General features: G+C 43.5%; 1 protein-coding gene across 18 annotated transcripts in view; it reads left to right on the top strand.

The window, feature by feature from the left end:
* The first annotated feature begins 5,140 nt into the window (after positions 1–5,140).
* The window catches only part of LOC144126116 (uncharacterized), a 208,794-nt gene continuing 188,615 nt past the window's right edge, over positions 5,141–25,319 (top strand). For 17 of the 18 annotated variants that reach the window (XR_013313452.1, XR_013313451.1, XM_077660072.1 and 14 more), the window contains exons 1-4: positions 6,001–6,157; positions 6,504–7,346; positions 7,438–7,585; positions 7,646–7,849. Coding sequence is in view for 16 of the 18 variants with exons in the window: in XM_077660072.1 (XP_077516198.1) it covers positions 6,528–7,346; positions 7,438–7,585; positions 7,646–7,849 (1,171 nt within the window). In the remaining 2 variants the exon portion in view is untranslated. Of the gene's footprint in view, positions 5,186–5,928; positions 6,158–6,503; positions 7,347–7,437; positions 7,586–7,645; positions 9,219–25,319 lie in introns of those variants that run through there. The other variant, XM_077660073.1, reaches the window with a different exon arrangement.

Genomic DNA, 25,319 nt, shown 5'->3' on the forward strand with positions numbered 1-25,319 from the left:
CATTTGGCACAAGTACAATTAATGAACTGAAGTCGATTGGAAGTTTATTGGAAGTGAATGACCAGGCATCTGAAAGGTGAGTTGGATCCACATGTATATATAATACCTAATCGGTTTTAACTGGTAAAACTGGGTTATGAAAAAATTTCCACTTGATTCCAGCTGAAACCAGTGGATATGAGCTGGATTTAACCGGGAATTGTTACATGAACGAGGTTCTGGCAGTCCAACTTAACATCTGACTAACCAATGGGGAAACCCAATTGCAGCTTGAGAAGCCCAACTGGTTCTTGAAACCAATTGGCATTAAAAATTCTAACTGGAACCTACTGGGATCGACTAAAATTCCCAGTTGAATGATATTTTTGACTGAGATATGACAACCCAATTGGAAAAGCCAGTCACAACTTGAAATGCCCAAATGGGAGGTGAATTTAATTGCAATCCTGGAATCAACTGGACTGGCCAGCTGAAATTCAGATTTACAATTTCAACTGACTGATACCGATGGGAATACTCAATTGCATGGCATTGCTGAAAGCTCTTAAAAAGAGTAATTTTTGAGAAGTAAATTTATATTACAATGAGCAAAGAGTTGCTCTATTGCATGGTAACAGAAATAAGCGGATTTGTTCATCATTGTTTGTGCATTTGTGGCCCTTGTTTGGTTTACAACTAAATAAGAACCAGCTTCAAAGTGTAGGTATAGGCCGGTATAACCTAGTTCTACCCGTGATCATCTCTAAACTTGTGGTGGTACAATTAACCCTCCTTCCCTGTATCACATTCCTGATCTCACCAAAGTGAGATGCTTTTTTTTGTCTTCTCTGAAATTTCGCCTTATGCAATGCAGAATGAAGGTTTTTACCTTGAATTTTTATTCTGTTGTAAAATAGTGGTTGACTAAAACTTTATTGATTTCTTTTTTACCTGCAAATTAAGGGATGGTGTGCACAGGGTCAAAGTGGAAAAATGCTACCATTTAGATTTTTGAACTGGGAATCATGAACTGGAATATGGTTGAAATTTGTTTCTAACTGGATTATAATTTAACTGGCGATGGTGTCCTGCACTGGAACAGTTCATGCTTCCATCTGGAAAATCTGCACTTCCAATTAGCCCCAGCTGGAATCTCTCCTACTTCCAGCTGGAAAATGTTACCCCAGCTGGAAAGTCAGCTGGAATAATGCTTCTCCAGCTAGAATGGGCTCCTCGTGACAAAATTCTGCATTTTCGTAGCCTATAGAGACAGTCAGCACAACAGAACAGGCTTTAAGTTGCATACAGAAGTTGTCTTGGCAACATGTACGACTTGATAGGACTTCAGAAGTCCCCCCACCCAGATGAAATCGTCTCCATTTCCAGCTGGATTATAAAACCAGGAATCCTGTCCAGCTGGAAATTTTCCATTTCTGGCTAGCCTCAGCTGAAAATGCAACAGGTAAAGTGCTTCTCCAGCTTCATGCAGACATATAGCAGTGTGATGTACATGATCATGTAGGTGTTGTGTTTGTTGTGTGTGAGTGTTTTCTGTGCTACTTGATTTAACCTTTCAAAATGAAGGGGATATATACTTGTGAGAGGACAAAATTCTTTGCTGCTCAGTTAATGACATTTTTTTAAATACAGTTGAGCTACCATATTCCAGGAATATTGCTCACAACTAGGTGTGCCAACCTACAACCACAACCGAACAAGGTTGTATTACCATTGCATTAAAATAATGTAGTTAACGGAGGAACAAAGAATTTTGCCCTCTCACATGTCTCACCTTCTTTTTGAAGGGTTGAATCAAGTAGCATAGAGCGTATCACAAACAACAAACACAACACCTGGATGATCATGCACATGATATCGCTATATGGAGTGCGGGGAGACTTTTAAAGTCCCAACAAGTGGTGTTGCTCGAAGACAGCCTCTGTATCTGATTAACTGAAGTCTGCTGTTCTGTTGATCTTACTGTGTTTGTACGCTGGACCAGTGCATTCAGTGACAATTAAACAGAGTGGATAGGAGCTGGGAAGCTGTAGTAAGCAAAGCTATACGTAAGCTTGTGATTACTGTTAACAATAATAAATGACTTGGACTCTTCACTGACCCAGCTCACACCTGATGCAGCTAGCAAAGAGCCACAGTGGTCATTATTTAATTCAGAGTGAATTGTGGGCAAATGCATATATCCTGTTCCATTTATCCACGCTGTTATTTCATTTTCTTATTGCCATGTATAACTTCGTTTTTTGATGATGGTGTGTAAATGTTTATCGTCAAAGGACGCAGTACTGCATTCTTGAGATGTTTATGACCGTTTGGCGTGTTTATGCAGCAAAACTGCACAAGCCTGAAATTGCTAAGAACAATGGTGTACTTTTCCACCCATCTCCTTCAAAGAAAAAATTTGTACAAGATTTGCAAGACATCAGGCAAGACATTTTCTATGCTGATGCTCATGTGCAATAGTTGAAAACACTGGAAACACCATTTGTAACAATGGCCTGTAGATTATAAAAATTTGTACAACCACATGTCATGGGCTCTATTTGTAACAATTAATGGCGTGTGTTAACAGGGAATAAACAGTCACACATCCTTATTGCCATAACGTCTATATAGTCAGCTGATGTTTGTTTATAACAACAAAAAAAACATCAAGCTGCAATTCACTTGGTACATATATGCACTGAATGCATGAATGCCCTCTTGCAACAGCTATGGCACTGGTGGGCACCGAATTTCTTAGTTAATTACATACAGAATAATAATTATATTTTTTTAAAAGTGGGAGATATTCTTAATTGAAAAAAAAGGTGTGGTATATGTTTCACTGTGGACACTTGACCTGCTCAGAGGATTTCTAAAAAAAAGTTTGAATGAAAATTGGCATTAAATGCCTCAAGACACAATATTGTAGTATTCAATTGCATAAAGCTGACATGTTTAGTTACAATATTTGATCCTATCTTTCTTGAAGTGCACTTGTGTTTATTTGCTTCCACAAGGCATTATAAAGGGTGTGATTCAAGATAAATTTTAGTTTTTCAGTTTTATTTGTAGTTTCATGCTTGTTGCTACGCTTACATCAATCACATTTTTCACCATATGTGTGGATAAACATAACAGGCTGCTTACATATTCTGCTAACCATGCTTTAATTTAAGCAAGTAGTCGACAGCTGGAACACGTCAACAGTGTACTAGTACCTTCATGTAACCATGCATGGATGCGGTGGACTGTATAAAGAGCTGCTTTATATGCATTGGTGCTTTTTCCGCATTACAGAAAACATGCCACTGGCTTTCCTGCCCTGAACCCATATGTATTTTCACATAAAATTAGTTTAATTTTGGTAGCAATTACAGAGCTTAATGCTAGTTTCATGCCAAAAGTATATGGGCCAATGTGTTTTGGCACAAAAACACTATTACAGTGCTTAAAGATACATACAGCCTTATAGTCATGATATTGCATTTCAGTGGTAGAAAATTAAGGAGTTTGTGCAAATGGATCCACTTGCTTGGTCGTGCAGTCATTACTTTAGCCTTTGCTGCTTTTCAAGTGCACATATACATATTTTAAGGGGGCTCCACTCAGGTGGTCTACAACACGGATTTTAATTGAGTTCTTGCAACTTTCATAATAATTCCAGTACATCAAAACTTCAGTTCTGCATGTGCACTTAGCTATACACTGCATGTGCTGGCTGAAATGTGGTACGGAGCAACAGTGTGCAAAACAACTAAAGAAAAATGTAAGAAAGCACCACTCAGGTGGTCTACGACACGGATTTTAAGAGTTTTTGAAACTCTCATAATTCCAGTACATCAAACCTTCAGTTCTGTGCACTTAGGTATACACTGCATGTGCTCGCCGAAATGTGGCACGTAGCAACAGTGCGCAAAACAGCTGAAGAAAAATGTAAGAAGGCACCACTCAGGTGGTCTACAACACAGATTTTAAGAGAGTTTTTGAAACTCTCATTATAATTACAGTACATCAAACATTCAGTTCTGTGCACTTAGGTATACACTGCATGTGCTGTCTGAAATGTGCTACGGAGCAAGAATACAAAACAGCTAAAGAAAAATGTACCTCTGTTTACAATTTGTGCAGGCTTTGTGTTTTTAGTTGTGTATGTCGACTGTGGGTCGGCTTAACAGGATATATTTTGTCCTTATATGACAGTGTTACAAAATGTGTCGTATTGGATAATATTTTCTTTCAACTGTGATGCAAATAAACTGAGCCGTTATATAACTATAGTCCGAACTGCCGTTGCAAATATTAAAGCTAACAGTTTACATTTACATTTATTGGTGCTTGGCTAGGCTCATGCAAATCTTCATTGGCGACATGCAAATTTATTGGCTTGGTTTTCATGAAAATCCTTGTGAACCGAGCGAGATTAAATAATGCTCTTGTGACTTAGTGCCGACGCAGTGCTTTCATGTTATTATTATGAGCGAACCATGCGATCGAGTTGTACGAATTTAAAAGTACAAAAGGCACTATATCACGCATATCGCAGAACATGTTAGCTTTGGCACTCAGTGCAGCTGCGTCTATCGTGACCCACGCAACATGATGCAACGATCGAATTAGCCGGGAGGTCGGGAACCGGGATACAAACAAACTGCTCCAGAACGTTCACGCCTCGTTCACGCCTCGCTCCGTTCTTTTCTTGCAGTTGCAAAAACGTCGATGCCCAAAGCAAGACTGAAAGCATAAAAACCACTGCAACAGAACACTCCAACAAACATCAACATCGCCAGAAAGAGCCACAGAACCGACTTTTACTAAGCGCAGAGGTGTTGCGTTAGAATTGGGGTTAATTCAGCACAAATCCTTGACCCTTGCGCGGTTATCTGCTGTCATAACGCTTTCCGCATCCGTGGAAAAACAAAAACGTGCTAAAATCCCCTTAGAAGGCACATTGCGGCCGCCACCCACCGCAAACCAAAAAGCTTGCAGTAACATGAAGAAATAAAAAAATATACATTGTTCGTGCAAATACGCGTCTGATTTAGCGTCTGATTTAGCGTACTACGACCATCATCCACCAAAATCCTGTTCTGACAGCATTACAAAATAAACATATGTATTGGAGGAAAATTTCTCAATGATAAAATAAGCAACACGCCTACATCTGCGGCTGTCTGCAAACTGGCATGTGGCATGCTTCGTGCTGGTAAGCGGCTTTGTTTCCGATAGTGCGCACTGTAAAACCAGCTCAAGGCAGTAATTAAGTGTCAACGAAAGCGCTTGCGTATTGGTTGTTTGCATTCAGGAGCAGTTTGTCACAACGTGTTTCCTCAGACGACAAAATATAACCGCGAATTTTGTGGCTAAAATTAATTGCACAACGAGCTATTTAATTGCTTGTGCTGTTCGAAGCAGAGAAGCGAGGTTGTGCGAGCGCATTTGTGTTCATTCGAGCAAAATTCCGCGCTGTTAATGCGAACAAAAAGAAATTGGCCTAAATAAGTCTCTGTCGTTCGAAGTATCAGGTAGACCTTCCTATAAAACGTATTAAAAACGATATATTGCGGGAAATAGCCTTCCCAACGCCCCTGTTAGGTGCAGTTAACACAGCTGGCAACGAACGAATTTCCAACATGGCGGCGCTTCTCCCTGCTTGCCGGACTACCGCCGGCGGAAATCGCCTCTATTTTGGGCAACTTCGAACGAATACCATCGAGCGGTGTCCCCGTCCTCTGTTGATTAATAAGATGCCCCGTAATTGACATTGCCGTAACGTTTGGCATTGAGTCATCCACAGATATCTAACTTAACGCTTCGCTCCATCCAAATGTTGCTCGCTCTTTTTTTTACATTCGCGTTCGCCATGTTTGAAAATTCGACCAACGGCTTCCTCGTCGGCCATTTTCCAGCGCTTCTTGTTCATGCATTCTTTCTCCCTCCGCCTCTCAGCACCCGGCACCAGCGTCGACGTCGAGCGCTACGATTGGTTGAGAAAGCGCGGGAAACAAACAGCGGCTTTCTATTGGCGCTTGGCCGTACAAATTCAGACCCCGTGCCATCGTTTTCGCCAGTGCGGGACGAGAGCATTGCTGGCAACGGTCAGTGAGTGACGAGGACGCGTGCTGGGAGGCCGCGTCTGCGGTGAGCCTCTGCAACGTGAATGACTAGTCTTGTATAGGTATGTATTACTATGCCACATAGTCTTCCTACATTGATGAGTGTTGTATAATTAGGACTGGTGTAATACGGTAATTATAAGGAAGGTTTAAGTGTTTTGGCCAATATGGGTATATGGCTGACGTGAATGGCAGTGCTCGTTTCAGATTTTGTCTCAATCTTTCTATTAACGACTGTAGTAGCTGATACGCTTTGTAGGTGAGGACTTAAATTGCGTGCTGGTGCAGTTTTTTTTTTTTTATGGCGTCGAGCACCAATTTTTCCTAATTAACATGCGCTATGTTGGATTGCTGTTTACTTGTAATGCGTCTGCGAAATTGTACTGAGTGGTTTTTTTTTTTTCGCAGCCGCGGCGACGACCTCGAGCGGAGATGGGGTCCCAACAGTTCTGCCTGAAATGGAACAACCACCAGCCGAACATGCTGGCCGTGTTCGAGCAGCTGCTCTCAAACGAAGCGTTGGTGGATGTGACGCTTGCCTGCGAGGGATTATCGCTGAAAGCTCACAGAATGGTCCTGTCCGCTTGCAGCCCCTTCTTTCAAGCGCTGTTCGTCGAGAACCCCTGCAAGCACCCTATTGTGATACTGAAAGACATGCGCTACATGGACCTGAAAGCAATTGTCGAGTTCATGTACCGCGGCGAGGTCAACGTATCGCAAGACCAACTGACTGCGTTACTCAAGACCGCGGAAACGTTGAAGGTGAAAGGCCTTGCCGAAGTCACCAACGAGAACAAGCATGGCGCGCTCGTGAGTGTTGACGGTGCGGACGCTAAACCTGTGGGCACTCCTCGTGCCGAATCTCCGCCGCTAAGTAAACGGAAAAGAGGCAGACCACGGCGGCGGTCACCCAGCGATTCCAACAAGAGCGACTCCGAAGATGCGCCGCCGGCAACGCGCATCAAGGGGCCGGAGAGTCCCGAAATTATTGAGGACGGTAGTTTGTCTAGTGATCGCGTTCCTGCCCTTCCGGCCGAGTCTCCTTCGAGTCGGACTTCTTCCACTGTGGCGGTGTCTTCTACGGCCGTGCCTTCAGGCGCGCATCTCGGTTCTAGCGCCAAGGCCACAAACTCTATGACCATCTCGCAGCATACTCAGGACTCTGTTGGTGACGACGTGGGGGAGGGCGACGATGCAGACTTTGAGGTGGAGCCTTCGAACCTTATGGAACAGTCCATGACGACGGAGAACGTAGGTGTTAAGGAGTCTGTGCGGTGGACTCTGTTCTCCATTAACTTTAAGCTTTTTTTTATAGCGCTTATGGTTGCTTGCTTTTTCGTAGGTGCCTGTGTTCACGGACGTCGCATCATCATCACAAGCACTAGGAAACGAGTCACAGCAGTCTCATCACACAGGGTCCACATCAGACAACTCAGCACTTGTTCCTGTTCAAGCCTCATTGCCTTCAGACATCTCCATCTCGAGTCAAGGTAAGTTCTAATGGGTGCGTGTGTGTGCAGTTCAGCCCACATATGCTGTTCTACTTTCAGTGGATATCAAGCCGTCGCCTTCTAGTTTGTTGCCCTATGACGAGCAGGCAATATCGCCTGTCGTCGCTGCCCCTCCTGCGTCGTCCGGGGACGGCGCATCTGGCGCCATGATGATGTTCATGGACACCTCTGGCGTTCCCGCCATCGCCGGCCCGTCCAATTATCATCCGGACAAGCAGCAGCAGCAGTCAACGCCGTCTCATGGTACGTTACCCCCCTCCCCCGACCTTTCTCCTGACCCCTTCTCTCGCCCCACGACGGCCCTAGCCCCCGTCGTACCCGGGGTTCAGCTTCGGCTGCAACGCCGAGTTCGTGCGGGTGCTACGGTTGTATCGGGCTCTTCTCCCAACGTTGGTCTCTGGTTCCGCCTTTCAGGCTACAAATTTAATTTGGAGATTTGTTCTCCACCCGAGACTGCCGTTCAATGCGTGAATGGTTAATTTTGCTAGGGTAATGTAAGCTGTGCTGCTTTTTCTGTATCGCTTTCTGTACAATTGACTGTCAGTAAAGCCTTATTCCCTTGCCGCCTCGATCCCGGAGGCTTCTCAGAAGACGCCCAGTCATTTGTCCCGTCTCCTGTGTCATTTAATCTTCGGCGCTTTCGTGGTGCGCGTTTCCGAGTCGACTTTTTCGGACCCTACGAAGACGGCCCGGCCCCCCTCTCCCTGCGCATGCTTGGCCACTGCGAGGACATCTAGCCTGCAGTCATCACGCGTTTTTTTTCGTGCCGCGCGGTTTTTCACTTGGATTTCTTCGGTCCGCAAGGGAGCCACTGCTGCTCTGGACGGTAAGTCTCGTTCTTAGCCCCGTCCTATTGTCTCCTTCCTTTGCCGTAATTCGTTGGGGCTTTGAGGGTTTCGCGTGAATTACGTTCACTGTAGTGTTGCTTTGTATTCGAGTGTACTAAAAGGAAGTAAACTGTTCCCTTCGGTTGTGTGTTGGTTATTTCTCTTGACGTTGACACGGGGCGAGCGTATGGGTGAATAGGAGCGACTGGCATGAATGTGGTGTGCTTCTGCTGGCTTGAATGTGCTGTGCTTTTTTTTTTTTTGGTGAATGGAGAAACTGAAAATGAGTGGCTTGAAAACGCGGTGAGCATGAGAGTGAATAGGAGCGACTGGCTTGAATGTGGTGCGATTCTCTGCTGGCTTGAATGTGGTGTACTTATGTTGTGAGTGAATAGGAGCGACTGGCTTGAATGGGGTGTCTGTTATGAGTGAATAGGAGCGACTGGCTTGGAATGTGGTGTACTTCTGTTGGTGAATGGAGAAATTGAAACGCGGTGGTCCTACCAACATTGGACACAGTTTGCTCGTCACGATACAGCGCGCTACACTGGGCAGCCTGGCGTCGCGGGTACGGAACCTAATCACATGGAAGCTTCGCAATCATTGCTGGCTTAGTTTCGGTGCAGTGATCAAGTTTTCCGTGTGAGCTGGTTTCCCCGCTTTTGTTTGTGGTTAGGAGTTTTTGCAGGTGTGCGCTCTTGACGGCTGGATGTACCTGGTGAAGATCCTGGGATTCTGCCTTCGCCATTAAAAGTTTACCCAATAAAGGCTGTTGAATGAAATTGTACGTTTGTTGAGCGTCTGATTTCGTTGAACGGTCTGGAACCGTCCCGATAGTGCAGAACGCATGGGGGCGCATATTAGAGTAGGATTAACGTCGGAAGTACGCAGCTGCGGCCGGGTTGTGCAACAAAGGTAAGGTTTGTAGGCTGCTCAGACTGCAATATGATTCAGGCAATTCAGGTATGGTGTGGATGCTTGTGTGTGCCTCAATTCGCTTCTGTCCCATGGAAGCCTACAGAAAAGGGCGTATTATGTTAAAGGATTCCGGCGCTGGATATTAGTACTGCGGCAAGAAACATTTGAGAAAGCGCAAAATTGCGCCGGTGTTATGGCAGTGTGGGCGACCCGTATGCGCGAACGCAGCAGCTGTGCGTACTTGAATTTGGGTCTGGATTTTTAGTCCTGTTCAGAAAAAGTCATTTGCCTGACCGAATCTGCATGTGTTCAGAAAGTACAGCCATGTTTTCGCTAATTGTGTGCGAGTGCTGTCGTATGACCGGATGGAGGTTGAAAAAATAAAGTGCTGTCGTATGACCGGATGGAGGTTGAAAAAATAACTGGACGGCGTTTCCATTCCCCGTACTAGTTGCGGTGAAGCCGTAGCGTGGCTCTTGTTTCCCCCCAAATGCTCTCCAGCTAGTCGACGTGAATGGATGACTATTGTGACTGCTTGGAAGTTCGAAGCGCACTGCTTGTCACCACCGTATGAAGAATCCAACCTACTGTAGTTGAGGTGACGTCATTTTGCATACTTCACGCGAAAGGAAATCTATGGCGTTTTTGTACCCTCCGAGTCCATTAAATCTTAAGCATGGCACGCCCTGCAGTTTTTTCAGCACGTAGCGTTCACTTCGAACCCGTGTAAGGTTCCCGCTGAGAAAGCTCGCCTGTGCAGTGAATCTAGCTGTTTTAAGCGAAAAACGTAAGCGGTATATCGTTCTACGCACCACTCGTACTCCGAAACGTTCTGGTTTCTTGTGGTTTATGCCTTACTGCTGCTATCTCGTGAGCTTGCTTTGCAGTCCGCCGTGGTGAAGACATCGTGAGTCGTTTGCGTTATAAATGTAGCCTTCCGAGCTTAATCTGTTTACTGTTCTGTACAGGCCAGCCATTCCTGTGCTGTGGGTTTGGTTCAGGCTCGCGGAGGGAACGAACGCTGGTGGCTATAAATTATAAGGCAGAACTGCAGCATGGTGCAAGTTTAGTCATGTAAGCACTTTGTCTTCGTTTGGACTTCCCTTAGTAACTGAATCGGGCCAGGCAAGGACCCTGCATATATGAACGGCATTGATTTCAGGGGGGGTCTAGCTTTGTGCTTCCTGATGCTCATGCCAGTACACAAGCACGAATTTTTCGCAGTATTTGCTGGGCTCGTCTGCAAGACAATTCTGATTTGGTAGCAGGAAATGAAAACAAAATATTAAAACTTGTGATCCTGACTTCTGCACTTCCGATGCAAATTGTGTACTTTGCAGCCGGATGCACCAAAGCTTGAAAACTGAAATCTACTTGTAACAATAGGGCAGCATTATTGAAATTGGTTTTTGGGGAAAGGATATGGCGCAGTATCTGCCGTATCTCGGCGGACATCTGAACCGCGCCGTGAGGGAAGGGATAAAGGAGGGATTGCGAGAAGACTGTGGAGACGTTTTTGGGTTACTTCCTGGCCCAATAAGGTAATACAAGGCTTGGGCTGACATTTAGGGCACGTCACATAGTCGGGAAACCTTCATAAGTGTGCTTGCGGTAATCGATATAGAGCCACACATCTTGGCAAACTAGTTCTGTGCTTCATAAACGCTGATCGTTTATAGGCTTCAATTTCCTTTTCATCGTAGTATTGCCTATGCCATTACAAATTGCATGGCAGATTTGAACTTTCGAAATGTAATAATTTGACAATTGCCACGACGTGACTTTGATCTCTAGAACTATTGAAGCTGGTGCAGTCAGCAGCAGCATGATGTAGTGATATTGTGTGTGAAATGTGCTCTGGTGTGTCAAACTGAAGAAATGAATTTTGGTACCTGTTTGCCTACATACTTTTCCACTTATGTGCTCACATGTAAAGAAAAGTGGATAGTTATTCTTAATTTGGAGTTTCAAAATCAGTAGGCCCCCATCCTAAAATTTTAATCGTTCTCTGCAGGTAGCAACGATTCAGTGGTGGAAATGTGGTTACAAAATCAAAGTGAGATTCATAAATTTGGGCTTTTGGTAATGTGGTTGAAATACAACGTTTGTTCAGTTCAAATGCCCCAATCTACTTCACTTGTTTCAGATTGGTGGCAGTTTCTTTAGAGGACTGTCTTATTGGAATAGTGCATTTCTTCAACTATTATTTGCATAAATATAAAATTTTTTGCATCCAAGAGGGGCTGACTGCTCCCTTTTTACAAGAGCCGCTTCTGTTTTACTGCAGATGAAATTTGCATGTGTGTGCAGGGGATGATGGAAATTGTTATCATGAATCGAGGAACACTTTTTTTTTTTCACAAGGGTGATGGTCACGGAATGTGTATGAATGCGGCCGGCAAAATAAGCAGTCATCAGGATCTTCTTTGAAAGCAACCCGTTCCTAACAAGTGTTTCAGAGGTGTAGATGGTGCGCAGGTCGGATGACCCACCCTAAGACATCAAAAATTACTGGCATGAGTAGTTGGAAGTGTGGATTGGCATTGGTACAGGCAGCCGCCAGTCCTGAGAGACCTTAGTGCGCCACTGTTGCACACGCTACTTTGTGGAAGATCCCATAGTAGATGGTCGCCAAGCTATTGTTCAGAAATTAGCTCAAAGAATTCAGATAAAATCACCCAGGGGCATCAGCACAAATGAAAAGTCTTAGTGCGATGGGCTTCCCATTTTCTCTCAACTTTCCCTCAGTATCGTAGTGTGACCTGCAGTGTGATCTTGTTGCCATGTGGCATGAAAGAAAGGGCTTTTTTTTACCCTGACCGACCGTGCACTATGAGACATGGTTTCATTTTTATGACCTGGAGATGAAAACAGTGTAAACACTGGAATTGCTGGCTTGCTTCTTCTAGGGGAGTAAGTGTTAAGTATTTGGCTGGCAATGTTGTGCTTGCGCAGTGCAGACAAAGCGCAGAAAGGCACGAGCGCTTAGCTCGTCCTGTCATTCTCTGATCAATATATGCTGTCTTTATTGCGTTTCGTCTACATTAAGCTAGCCGTACACCAACTTGCCCCACAAAGTGTTTTGCTGGGATGCTTGCAGTTCTTTTGCGAGTGCTGGCAAGTCTCATGACAAGTCCTTTGTGAAAGGATGCTGCAGTAATGGACTTACTATGCTTCTCATTTAAAGAAATTATCATTGAAGACATCCGGCGTGTTGTGCAGTCCAAAGGCATGTTTTCGTTGCGGAGGCAGTGTTTCCACTTGCAACTGGAATATAGCTCAAGCGGAAACATGCTGCTGTGGCCTTGAAATCCTTCACTCACGATTTTTCACTACTGTTACCACACTTCTTCACATTCATAAAGTTATCATTGAAATGCGGGCCCTTCTTTGGTAATCTGACACTTATTAATAGAAAAAGAAGTGTTGAAATGTCAAGTCTTCTACACAATTATAAGATGGCCCACTTAAATGTTGTCGCTTGTGTACAGGACAGGACAGTCTGTTAAGCATGATAACATGCAAAAACAATGACAAAAATAACAGAACGAGGAAATTAACAGGTAAGTTACAAGTAACAGTAAGATGAAGTCATGGCTTGAGGACCAGTGTGAGGTCAGCTTCAAACATGCAGTGCAGTGTGATGACACAATTGTAGAAGTGTGTGACTCCAAGGGCTGCAGTGCAGAGATAATCTGATGAATCTCCATACCTCCATGTTTTGTTGCACATTAGGAGCTGCTCACTGGAAGTCTATTGATTGAACCTTATAGATGCTACTGTTCCTGTAGGTGTAACTTCACATACTCCTGCACAGAAAGGATGATGAAACTAAGCCAGCTTGGTGTTCATGTCTCATTTGTTTGAAGGAAGAGGTGTTGGAAGCACTCCGAGGGCTGCTGCGCGAGATATTCTAATGAATCTGCATATCTCCTTATTTTGTTGCACATTGGAAGCTGTTCCTAACATCACTTTCGTTATTTCGTTTCCTGATGTGAACTCTTAATTTATGCTGCCATTTCTTGACATTACAAAACAAAAGCTCCAGGCATTATTTTACAGAAAACCTTGAATCATTAGTGTAAACTGAAAAATTTTTAAAACTTGGATGTGTGCTGTAAAGTATTTACGGTTAGAAGGTGCATTGGTTAAGACAGTGGGGTAAATGTTTGAAAAGGGAAATGTGCGTTGCTGTGTTGCAGAATAATTTTTATTTTTAGTGCTCACTTGTGTGAGTCACTGACACATTGCTGAACAGGTTGGTGAAATTGTGAAGATCTTTTTCGCAGCCTTGTTCAAGCTGATTGTGCATGCATGAAAGACAGACAGCAGACAGGGCCGGAGTGCTCCCTGCAAGCTAACTTTGGTATGTTTTTCTTTAATACCCTATGCTTATTGACACCTCAGCCAACCCTCACACACCAGTTTATTGGGAGCATTAAATAACTGGTTGCAATAATGTTTGTATTCTGGAGAGAAATCCTTGCCATGCATTTTTTTCTTTGTATATGGCTGGATGGCTTTACTCCTGTCCTTGTGGCTTACTTTCTTGCACCTCTTGCTTAAAAGCTCATGCTGTGGAGCATATGCTTACTGTACAGCTTGATCTGTATGTTTGAGAGAAATTTTTTGCACTTAACTGCTGCATTTCTTGAGCACAGTCTTTATTCCTCTTTGGGTGCTGCAAGTGGGAATGGTGAGCTCCTAACAACACTTTCGTTATTTCGTTTCCTGATATGAACTATTAATTTATGCTGTCATTCCCTGACATTACAGAACAAAACCTCCAGGCATTCTTTTGCAGAAAACTTTGAATCATTTGTGTAAACTGAGAAATTTTTGAAACTCGACGTGTGTTGGAAAGTATTTGCGGTTAGAAGGTGCATTGGTTAAGACAGTGTGGTAAATGTTTGAAAAGGGAAATGCACGTTGCTGTGTTGCAGCAGAATTTTTTGTTTTTAGTTTTTAGCTTTTGCCCTCACCTATGCAGGAGCTGTTGCTATGCCGCACTCGCCTCCCACACCCTGTCTCGGTACACACTGGTCACACGGCCATATAGGCAGTGTACTTGAGCCCAGCAGGGCTCGTATCCCAGCTTGCATTCCTTTTGGAAACACCCCTTTTGGCTACACCTGATTGGCTGAAAAGGATGTTCTTGAAAAAGATGAAATTTAGAATGCTGGCCCTAGAAAATGCTCTCTGGCCAGCAGCCTCTTTCAATCCTTTCTTCACTCCTTCCTTCGTGGCACGGTTGAGGTGTCTACTGAGAGAGACAGTCACGGAACATTCCCTTTCCTATCCTTATGACCAATTTTCATGTTTTTCAAATATCCATGCACTGCTGTTGCTGTAAAAGCGGCTGTTGAAGCTAGTGACCACATGGTCTCAATTTTTTTAATGAAGCCTATGGAGCACTTTGACCAGTCCAGTCGTACAGATTTTTTATTGCTAATACTGGCGGGTGCACATCAGTCGTATGCATCATACTATTGTCGTAATTTACCACTGAACAGGCTTTGCACCTGTCACCTTTCTAGTTGACAAGCTGAACTCTTCTGTTATCCAGCAAAGGCTGCCCTATTTGTGGTATTGTAACAGTAGACTGTAATACAGGAGTGTCATTTGCAGAAATTCTCTTTTTTAATATCGGATAGTAAGGAAAACTATTTTCCCACAAGATAGATATCTATCTCTAGGTACCAGAACTTCAGGCATTTGTCTAAAAATGCCTATAAATGCAGCCTACCTTTTTGTAGGTTTCAAGCAAATTACTGCCATCTACACAGGTATTTGGGCTGATGAATCAACAGCAACCAGCTGCTGCATATGCATTGAAGCTAGGGAAGCCAGATTTGCATGTCAGCATGTGAACTGCTTGGGCACAGCAGTTGGGAGGCCTAGAAATATTGTCTGTGCTCTTGAATCCAGGCTGATCCATATTCCCACACAGGCCTCTTGCACCGTAGCATCTTATGATATAGTAAGAAGCTTTTAAAGTATAAAGGTATGCTTGCATAGGACAGACAAAGCTTATGAGAGTGTGATTCATTTTGTGTTTCTGTGCTCAATTCGTATGGCCAGCCGTGCACTGTCCTTTTATACCAGCAATATGAAGAGGTTGGCCTTTTTATTTTACTGTGCTGTTTTAGTCTCTTATTAACCAGCAAGAAGAACTACTCAAGATGCCTCTGCCTGGCTTTTAAGCACTACAGTTGAGCCTGCTTATAACGACCCTGACGGTCACACAGATCGTGTTATTTGCATCTGATGTTCGTAATAAGTGGACTCCTTGCACAACAGCCAAAAATACTAATTTACCAAAAGTGGCTTTCACTCATAACCGCATCATGCGTGTCTATTTCTCCAAAGCAGGCCTACCACGGCACTTTCCATGCTCTCCAGGGCAGTCATGTTCTCTACCGAGATCTTTGCTGCCAATAATCTGCTTTAGGGACAGGAGAAAACTAATCATAGTTGAAGCATCCACAGCAGCTGGTCGTAGATGGCGACATTAATCGGATTCCTAAAGGTAGGGGAATGCTCGTCCCTTGCGTACAATGGCTTCATTAGAGCATGGCTCTGCGATGTCGTCCGTACGAACATGATCATCCGAGGCAATATCCAGCCATCTATACATCAACAATGCGTTGCCACAACTCTACATGCGTCTGATCATGGTGTCTTTTGACACCGGCATCTACCATTCCTAGGAACTTATCAGGTTATGCCTATGTATCAACTACACTGTCTGCTATCTGACTGCCTGCAGATGGTAGTAGCACAAAAGGCGAAGCTGACTCTGCAGGCAATGCACACCATGTGACCAGTATGGCAAGCAAGGCATTCAAATCTTTCAGATAGATTATTGCTGCTAGTTGATCCACGACCATGCACATTAGCATCATTTTCGACGCTGCCACTGTCTTGCGGTCAACGTGCTCCTGCTTCCATACGGGATGCTTCTTCCAGTCGGTGCATATGGAGGCAATGACTGACCTTATAGGCCATCGACACACTCTTGGCCAGCGGTTACCTGCAATTTCAATGCCACCTTGTTATTGCTTTTCTAGGTCAACATTTTCTTCCTGGGTTGTGTCGCGTTGGCTTAGAGACACTCTTCAATCTCTGCGTTAGGCTGGAAGCGTGATAAAGTGCGGAAGCATTAAGCTGGAAGCATGAGAGAGACTCTTCGATCTAAGAATTAAGCTGGAAGCGTGGGAAAGTTTACAGCGCCTCCTCGTTTACTATAACTGAGTGGCGCAGCCACAGTTGTTCATTGTATCCGAGAAGGGTTTCCATTGCCTTAATGCATATTTGGCAGTAGCACCGCACTCGTTTGTAGTATGTGAGCGTTCGTTATATCTGTGGCCGTTGCAAGTGGGCTGGACTGTAAATTGTTTTTTTTTTTTTCATGCCAAAATGGCTACATAATCTTCTCTTAGGCATAGTAGCAGCACAAAAAAACACACACAAAAGAAGAACTAGACGCCGAGAGACGCGCACAGTTCTTTTTTTACGTGTGTTTTTTTTGCGGTGCTACTATGCCTAAGGCAAGTAACCAGCTCGCCAAAGAGCTCGTTTTACTGATACATAATCTTCGGTGTGCTCTATCTCGCGTACCTTTGCTTTATGTTTTGTGTACTAACCTTCATTCCAGCTTATGCATATTTGCAAACTGCTGATGTAACGTTGACCGGAGGCAGATTTATTAGTCGCTCTTAAATGGGGAGGGGTGTGGTCGTGGGGACATTTGAATCATGTATTTCCCGACATTTTTTTTTTTTCGTCGACCTCCTCCCATAAATCCTACCCAGATGTTGGCTTTGTGTGATATTAAATTGTTGTGTTTAGCTAGTCAAGGGGTGGAGTAACGAAAGCACACTGGGACGTGACCACAGCCTATTGTGGTCTTTGAGTTAGTGAAGACCTCATTAGCGTTAGTAAATTAGGTGCTGAGAGGCGCAGTAGCAGTGCATGATAAAAGAAAGGGGAGCATAATTTTTTTATTGCACATATGCCAAAATTGTGGATGGTCGTTTCGTTCTCTGTTCTGTAGGAAGGTTTGGGTTCTGCAAGTGACGTTTTAAAGTGCACTGCGTTTGGTTCTTGTTGTCCTGCTTTGTTTTCACGGTGATAGCTGTGCGGGAGACTTTCTGTGGGGGCAAACGGTCACATTGTTGCCATCATGGTATGTTGTAACCAGCCAGTAGGGATTAGGCGTAAATGCCCCGTGTGGGCTGCCTTGAGGATGGGCTTGTTGTGGCCGTAGGACTCGGGTAGGCCATTTCTGTGAGCTATGAAATGGTTTGATAGCGTGATACAGCTGCTGCTGTCACAGTCACCCTGGAGGAGAGTAAACAATTTTGGGGTTTTCTTCAACTTAAATTTCTTTGTAATTATATATACCATACTTTGAAAGTTTTTTTTTTTTTTTTAGCTGAAGTGCTTGTGACTGTAGCCTAATGAGCCTGACATTGCTTTGTTTGCATGATAATTGCAACATTGGTGTAATGTTCTGTCCCATTTATATTCACTGCCTGCAGGTGCTTCTTCTGACATGCATGAAGAAGTGCACTGTTGGACCATCATCTGATATCTGTGGTGGAGGTTGAGCAATAATGCAGGGTGTTCCTGTGGCAGCCTTTGGAGCAAGACATCAACTGCTCTGTTCTCAGCATATCATGGCATTTTTGCATGGTCGTTACGAGAACATGAGCCTAATGTGCTCTTGGTTTTGATCAAATGTTTGCGTCAGTTTTTTGTGCAGGTTTGCTCAGTATGGGTCATCCTTGTATGAAAGCAAACCTTGGACTTTTTTTTTGTGAAATTTTCAGAAATAGATCTTGCTGTTAGTATAAGCAGAGTGCACCTTTTCTACTTTCTTCACAAGTGATGTCTTGTGGATGGAGTGGGCACACTACTGTTTTTCATGACATGCCTTGTGCATGGAGCATTTTCTAAGCCCTACTTTTTTTAGCCCCTTACCTTCCTAAGCTTTATAAAAAATCTGATCTGAAGCGGTTATTGGTAACTACCATATTTGTCAGCGTAATGACATGCCCCCTCCTACTTTGGCAGTGAACAAGTGAATTTTTTTTCCGCCTCTCATAATGAATGCACCCCATATTTTGGTGTGCAGTCTTCTGCTGATGATAGTTAATGCTAGTAAGCAACATTTTTGAGTGCTTAAACAGCTGCACAATTATTTAAAGTGCCATCTGTCCAATGTAAAGACTATAAGATATCTCACTTTACAAGGCAAATGGCCAATATATATGTACCGTGAGGAATCTGATGACCAAAAGAAACCACGCCTTGTCACAAAGCTTCTCTGTTCATTCTGCCATGTTAAGGACTATAAACGGGTGGTTGGGCTTTGAGGCAGAATGCTGAGAGTTTTGTGAGAATGAACTCTGGTTGGTATCTTTTCAGAGAGCATTATAGGTCTCTTCTTACGTGGGCTTGGGTTACGGGGGCTTGGGTAAAATTTGTTGACTGCGCTGTGTAGTATGAAAACTGTGCTAAAGAGTGCATTTTTTTTCTTTTTAGAATGAGTTGTACCAGATGAAGTATTTGTTCCATCAGCCTTTTTTTGTCCCATCTTAACCGCTTCAAATTTTTTCTGAATATTTTGTTCCACATAATCAATGCATCTCCCAAATTTTCAGAGATATTTTGAGGAAAAAAATTCTTTCATTAGGTGAACAAATATAGTATTTGCATATACAGCCATGTTTCAATGTTTTGTTTTGTATACGTTTTCCTTTTAGCGATGTTATTTGACAAAACCAAATATTAAAGCTGCACTGCATTGGGTGCATCATATGCTTCTTGTTGATCTTGAGTTTCTCTGCTTTCATTCAAGTGCTTCTGTGGACATTTAGGGACATTTAGAAATCTGGGACACTCTTTTAACCTTATAATGACTGACATTCTTTCATTCCGAGGTAATGGTGGGAGTCTGCAAAAATAATATGGACAAATGTTCTTTAAAAGAACAGGGCACAGAAAAGACTGACGCACAGTGCACTCACCACTGTGTGTTCTATTTGAGCACTTTCTTTTTCCATATTTCCAACCCATAACCTTACTACTACTGTAAAAATTATCCTAATTCAAATAAAGGTAGATGTAAGTTCCAAAAGCACAGTAGAGAGTTCATAGGTGTTTGTTAAAAGATTCCAGGTGGTCGAAATTTCCGGAGCCCTTCACTACGGCATCCCTCATAGTCTGAGGGACGTTAAACACTCATAATCCAAACCAAACCAGTTGTATACTTGAAATTTACAATTGTTTCTGTTGCACGTGAAAAGTAGTTGGAAAATTGGCTAAAAGCCAAGCTTTACATACCTGTTGCTTTGAGGAGTTTTAGGTGTTGTCTGCAAGGTTCTCTCATTTCATGAAAACAGAACTTTGAAGGGCTTAAGCTGTTTCTGATGCGTCCCAGCTGTTAATGCTTCTTATCAGTCTGTCACATTTGAGCATGTGGGTGAAATCAGTCTTGATGAATGGCATATTTTGATAAAAACATTGCCATTAAAGAATACATTTCATTGTCTCAGCATTTGAAACAATTGGGCGTCATTGCTTGAGGAGTATGCAAGTGCCATTGAAAGTGACATCACATTGTGACTGAAGCTTGTACCTTGTTAATGGCCTCTTGCTTGTTTAATTTTTGCCTTAACTAATCTAAAGTTAGCATATTAGATAAGTTCATATTGTAAGTGCTCTTTAGCTTTTGTGTTGTACTTTTCTGGTTCAGGAGCTTGGTGGCATCAATCTCTGTGGCAGAATTTATATTTGTGTCTTTACTGACATGTTTGCAACTTAAATGTGTGTGAAATAGTTCTTTCCCTTGCGAGGTGTTATTAAGATGAGGTCATATAACTGATGTCTCCGTTTCGCTTCTTCAGAAGGGCTAGCCGTTGTGGTTGGACCTTCTTGTGCCAGTTTGTTTCATGTGTTCATGACTGTGCTTTTATGGGGTCCTGTGTGGTCGTGTTATCTTCTAGCGTTAATAGAATTTATACTACTAAGTTCCTTGCTGATATCTGTTTTACTGCTACTTGTTTCTCTCATAAAGTAATCGGGTTTTGCAACCCAAATACCACAACATTCTCTTGCATTGCCGTAGTTAAAGCAGACTTATCATGAGTTGAAAATTATTCCTTCTTTTATTGCATTAGACAAACTTACATAAAGGGCTCCTAAGGGGAGTATTCAACAATGAGGCTGGAACTTTCTGCTTACTTGTGGCCAGCGAAAGAACAATGACAGCTCAGTGAGCTTCAGCAATAAAAATGAGGGGGAAAAAAAAGAGCAGCATTGATTGTAAAGCAAACGAGTCAACGGTATCCTGCCAGAAATGAAGAGATGGACTTGAATGAGACATGCAGTGCGAGAGCAGATAACTGTGGTCTATTGCAGTAACAGAATAGATACCAAGCAAAGGAGATGTAGTTGGGGGGCAGGCAAAGGAGCAGATGAGATGCAGTTAGGCTAATTAGGAGGCCATCGGATGATGGACGTGTTCTGGCTGATAATGGTAAAGGCATTGTTGTAAATAGTCACTTTGTTTCTGGAAAGTGGAGTTAGAATCTTCAGACTATGCTCACTGCATTTTACAGAGCTTAAGAGACATATTTCTTATGACCATAGAACTTGCTTTGAAAACAAACAAATAGTGCCATATGTGTTTTTCGTACTCAGTGCAACTAGTATCATCCATCTTGTCGTTATAGTAGCACTCATAACTGCACATTTATAGAGTAGCTGTGCTGTTTATAATGAAGCTAAATGAAGCTGTGAGGCTCATTCTGCTCAGCTGTGTTCACTAGCTAACAGCAATGGTGGCTGGCTAAGCTGCCTTGATCTATCCAACATTGTAAACATGACAAAATGAGGTGTTAGTAATTCATATGACAGCTGATGCAGCCATCAGGAGCTACAGTCGAGCCCACTTATAATGAACATGACAGCCACAGGGATTACGTTTGTTATATCCAGCGTTTGTAGTAAGTGGACTTCTTGTATTACAGTAAAAAATGCAGTCAGGCAAAAGTGGTGTTTATAACATGGAAAAGATCTGTTGTGCACATCTGCTTGTTCACTCGTGCCCAGAAAAACCCTTTCCAAGCTTCCCAGAGTGGTTACATGATTCTCGCCGTTACCCTGTCTTCCAACGAGCTGCTTTGGGGACGCAATAATACTAATTGCAACATGGGCTTTCATGGTACTTGGTGGGAGGTCAGCTACCGCATCTCCGATCCTCATAAAAGTTGTACAGATGCAGCGACGAAGCTAGTGCAGCGCACTTGCGCGTTGCGTGCTGCTTTCGCCCGGCAGCAGCTCAGAAGTGGGAGAACCGATTGGTGAATGCACGTCATGTGACTCGCTGGGACAGCAAGGCATACCATGTGACTGGCAGTCAAAGTTCTCAGATAGCTGCCATTGGTTGATCGATGACTGCATGCAGTTTTTAGTGCTGTCTCTGTTTCGGTTGCACCATGCTTCTGCTTCCACTTTAGACCAACTGACACTACAGCCCGTCGGAGTGCTTGTACGGTGGTTTCAGTGGCAACTTTTTATTGCTTTTCGGGGTCGCCACATTGTTTTGGAATGGTGGCGGAGTGTTAAAAGCTTTTTGATTTCCATGTTGAGGGGAAGCGTGCGTTCTTCAACTTCAGAGACGAATTTAAGGTGCCTTCGCGTTCGCTCTAACCGAGTTGACCTGTTATGGTTGTTTGCTATATCTGAGAAGCAGTGGTGTTGCTCTGATGCATATTTTTACGATAGCTCCACCCTGGTTCATAATAAGCAAGGGCTTTTTATAGCTGCAGTTGCTGTAAGTGGGCTCGACTGTATTTTTTATTCTGCGTTTTGCAAAAAATAGCTGTGGAGCATTGCTGAAAGGCAAATAGTGCGGTGGCCTGTGAACGTGAAAAACCAGAGAGATTCTTGTTCTGAACAGAATGGCTGGCACACACTGGTGCACCCTTTCTTGTTGTCTTTCAGCGACCCACGGTTGGCAAACGGCATGGTCAGCTCCGCGACAGTCCCATGGCCAGTCATCAGTATTGCCGAGGGCAGCTCATCCGCACTGGTGCAGTGTGTGCAACAAGTGCTATAGCAGTGCTGCAAAACTGAGGCGGCACCAGACAATGCACTACTTACAGCGCAAGTTCTACAAGTGCTCATACTGTCCACGTCGCTATTCCTGGATGGAAACACTGCATGTCCACATGAAGCGCATTCACGGCCAGAACACATCAGCCTGGCAACAGTAGGGCGTGCGTTTGTTTGCTTTGAGGGTGCACTCATCCAAAAAAGTCCCTTGTCGGTTCCTTGCATTTAAGGTTGTGGTTGTGCCATGTGGTTTATGTAGTAAGCGTAAAGTCTGACAGCCCTCACTGGCTGAGCTTTCAACCCTAGTGCAAAGCCCATGCCAGCTAGTTAGTGCTGAATAATTAGACCACATGTTCTGATTTTCAGGGAGCTTTTGAGACAAAGGATGTGGTGTTGTGACGTCATGCTTTCTGTCTGGGATCAGGTTGCAGTGGAATTTAAGACCTTGCAACTTATGTGGTTGACAGTGGAAAGTTAGTGTATTCAGTGCACAATGAAGGACAGTAGCATTTAGCATATTTTCTGGTAAAGGTTCTTAATGTAAAATGAGCTCATTTTTGGCGGCTACTCTGAATGCACAAGTGTTTTTAAATTCACTCCCTTGAAGTTTCTCGTGAGTGCGTACGTTTCACTTGGGGCTGTACTCGCTTGTTTGCTTTATATCGATGTAACCTGCGACAGATGCTGCTGTTGTAAGCTGTAAACAAGTGGTGCTCTACAAGCAGCTTTCTTGAATTCGGTTGTAGGTGAAAAGAGGTCTCTTGTTAGTCATGCACTGTATTTTGCCACTCCAGTATCCACATGTAGAGATGCTCTTTAAACTTAGGCTAGTATGCATTCTTTCATCATTGGTCTCCTTGTTTTGCATGCTTAATTTGATTGTAGCACGCTTTTGGTGTTATGCCACAATCAGGCGATCTTTTTGCTCTCATTGAAGTGTTTTTCTGTTCCAGTGCATAGTCGACAACACTGAACTTGAGGGACTGTTCTGTGCCTTAGGCTGCTACATGTTTAGTGCTGACAGTACGTAGTTCTACTGCTGTGTATTCAATGCCCACCATGAGCTGTGCACTAACATGCACACTTACTTTCACAAAATTGAACATTTGGCATGTTTGCACACAGAATAAGGCCGAATGGACTGCTGAAAGAAGGGCGACAGAATTATTGAAAGGGTTGTAGTGGCCAACAGCACTAAGCTCTTGCTTTTCTGTTTGTCACCTCTCCAGGCTTAGCAGTGGCATAAAAAAAGTAGTAGTTTCTGTCTCTTTTTATGTTCGATGAGCAGCTGTGACAATCTGATGTGACAAGCCTTTTGCGAAATGAGGAAAAAGCATGTTTTCAAAAGCCTCTGAAGCATACGTCCTGTGATAATCTCAGTCGTCAACTTTGTGATCATGCAGGTACACATGGAAGAAGAAAAAAATGCTTATATAATTTTCATAATTTGTGCAAGTAACATTGGTGAAAACTTCAAAAAATGTCACGGCTTCTACTGTGGGAAATGTGGTTTAAAGCATTGGACTGTGAGGCCCAGGAGCAGTCTTAAAAAAAATGTTTAAAGTTGCAAGGTGTTTAGGGGTGATTTGCACCTTTGGTGCCTGTCCTGTTCCTGTCACCTATCCTGCTGAGAGTAGCATGTACAGCAAAGGTGCATGTGCACACATTTTGCACATTCCATACTGAGTTTAAATTCCTGCACTACCTGTGAGATCCATTGGAATGGCATTTGACTAAGACAGCTGCCTTTTGTGCTCGTGTGTACTGCGTTTATTATTCAGACTGCTGAGCTTATTTATAGGCACTGTTTACAGGCAGCTAGTAGTACAGCTTAGCGTGTGTACTGCGTTTATTATTCAGACTGCTGAGCTTATTTATAGGCACTGTTTACAGGCAGCTAGTAGTACAGCTTAGTGTGCTAATGTGCTAAAGGGATTTAGTGTGCTATGTTTGCAGAGGACAATGGAAGATGAGTGTGTTGTGTGAACATAACCGTAGTTGTTTGTGTTTGGGCTGAAGCTTGGGGCAGTGAGTGGTAACAAGGAAAATTATCTTTGTAATGCTGAAAGACAGGAAGAATGCTACCTGGCTTACGAACAGGTTCATGAGTACGTCGACTAAAATTTTGAAGAGGACATGTTATGCTTAGGGCTGAAATCTTGGCCCATATTCTAACTTCTGCCTGTTTCGAAAATGTCTCTTTCAGCGACACCTTAAATGCTGGAAGCAAATGCTGAGTCTCCATCACATCTGCTTCCAGCGTTTCAGCCGATCAGGGGCCGCTGAAAAGGCCACTGTTGAAAGGGACACAAGTTAAAGTTAAATCTACTGTATCCACTTCCAGCCAATCAGGTGTCGCCGAAAGGGACATTTCACAAAGGTACACCAGTTAGATTATGGCCCAGGTTGCGTGTTATTGTGACAGAGTGGATACAAAGACAAAGAAGAAGAGACAGAATATAGGGGGTTCGACAGAGAGCCGTATTGAGTGACGAGCTAAAGAGACTTGCTGGAATAGCTTGGCTATAGCTGGTGTATGATCATAGAGAGAGGCCTTTGTCTCTCCGTGCACTTAGCATGGATGATGATGATGTGCACTTGAAAAATTTGCCTTATCTTCCTATTTTGAGTTCTGCTTTGAGAAGTACACAGGAGAGGCTACATTTTATAAAAGGGACGCTGAGAACTGCATCCAATTATTTTTCTGTTATGAAGTGAATGGCGCTGCTGCCTAGCCTCTGACAACCATGCCTGATAATTCACAGTTTACTTGCGAAATCAGCTGTTGATGGTGACACCTGTGCCAGCCTCAGTTTACTCACAGTGTCCCTTTAACAAAAGTA

The sequence above is a fragment of the Amblyomma americanum genome, chromosome 3, assembly GCF_052857255.1.
Source record: "Amblyomma americanum isolate KBUSLIRL-KWMA chromosome 3, ASM5285725v1, whole genome shotgun sequence".
In the NCBI taxonomy this organism is placed as follows: domain Eukaryota; kingdom Metazoa; phylum Arthropoda; class Arachnida; order Ixodida; family Ixodidae; genus Amblyomma; species Amblyomma americanum.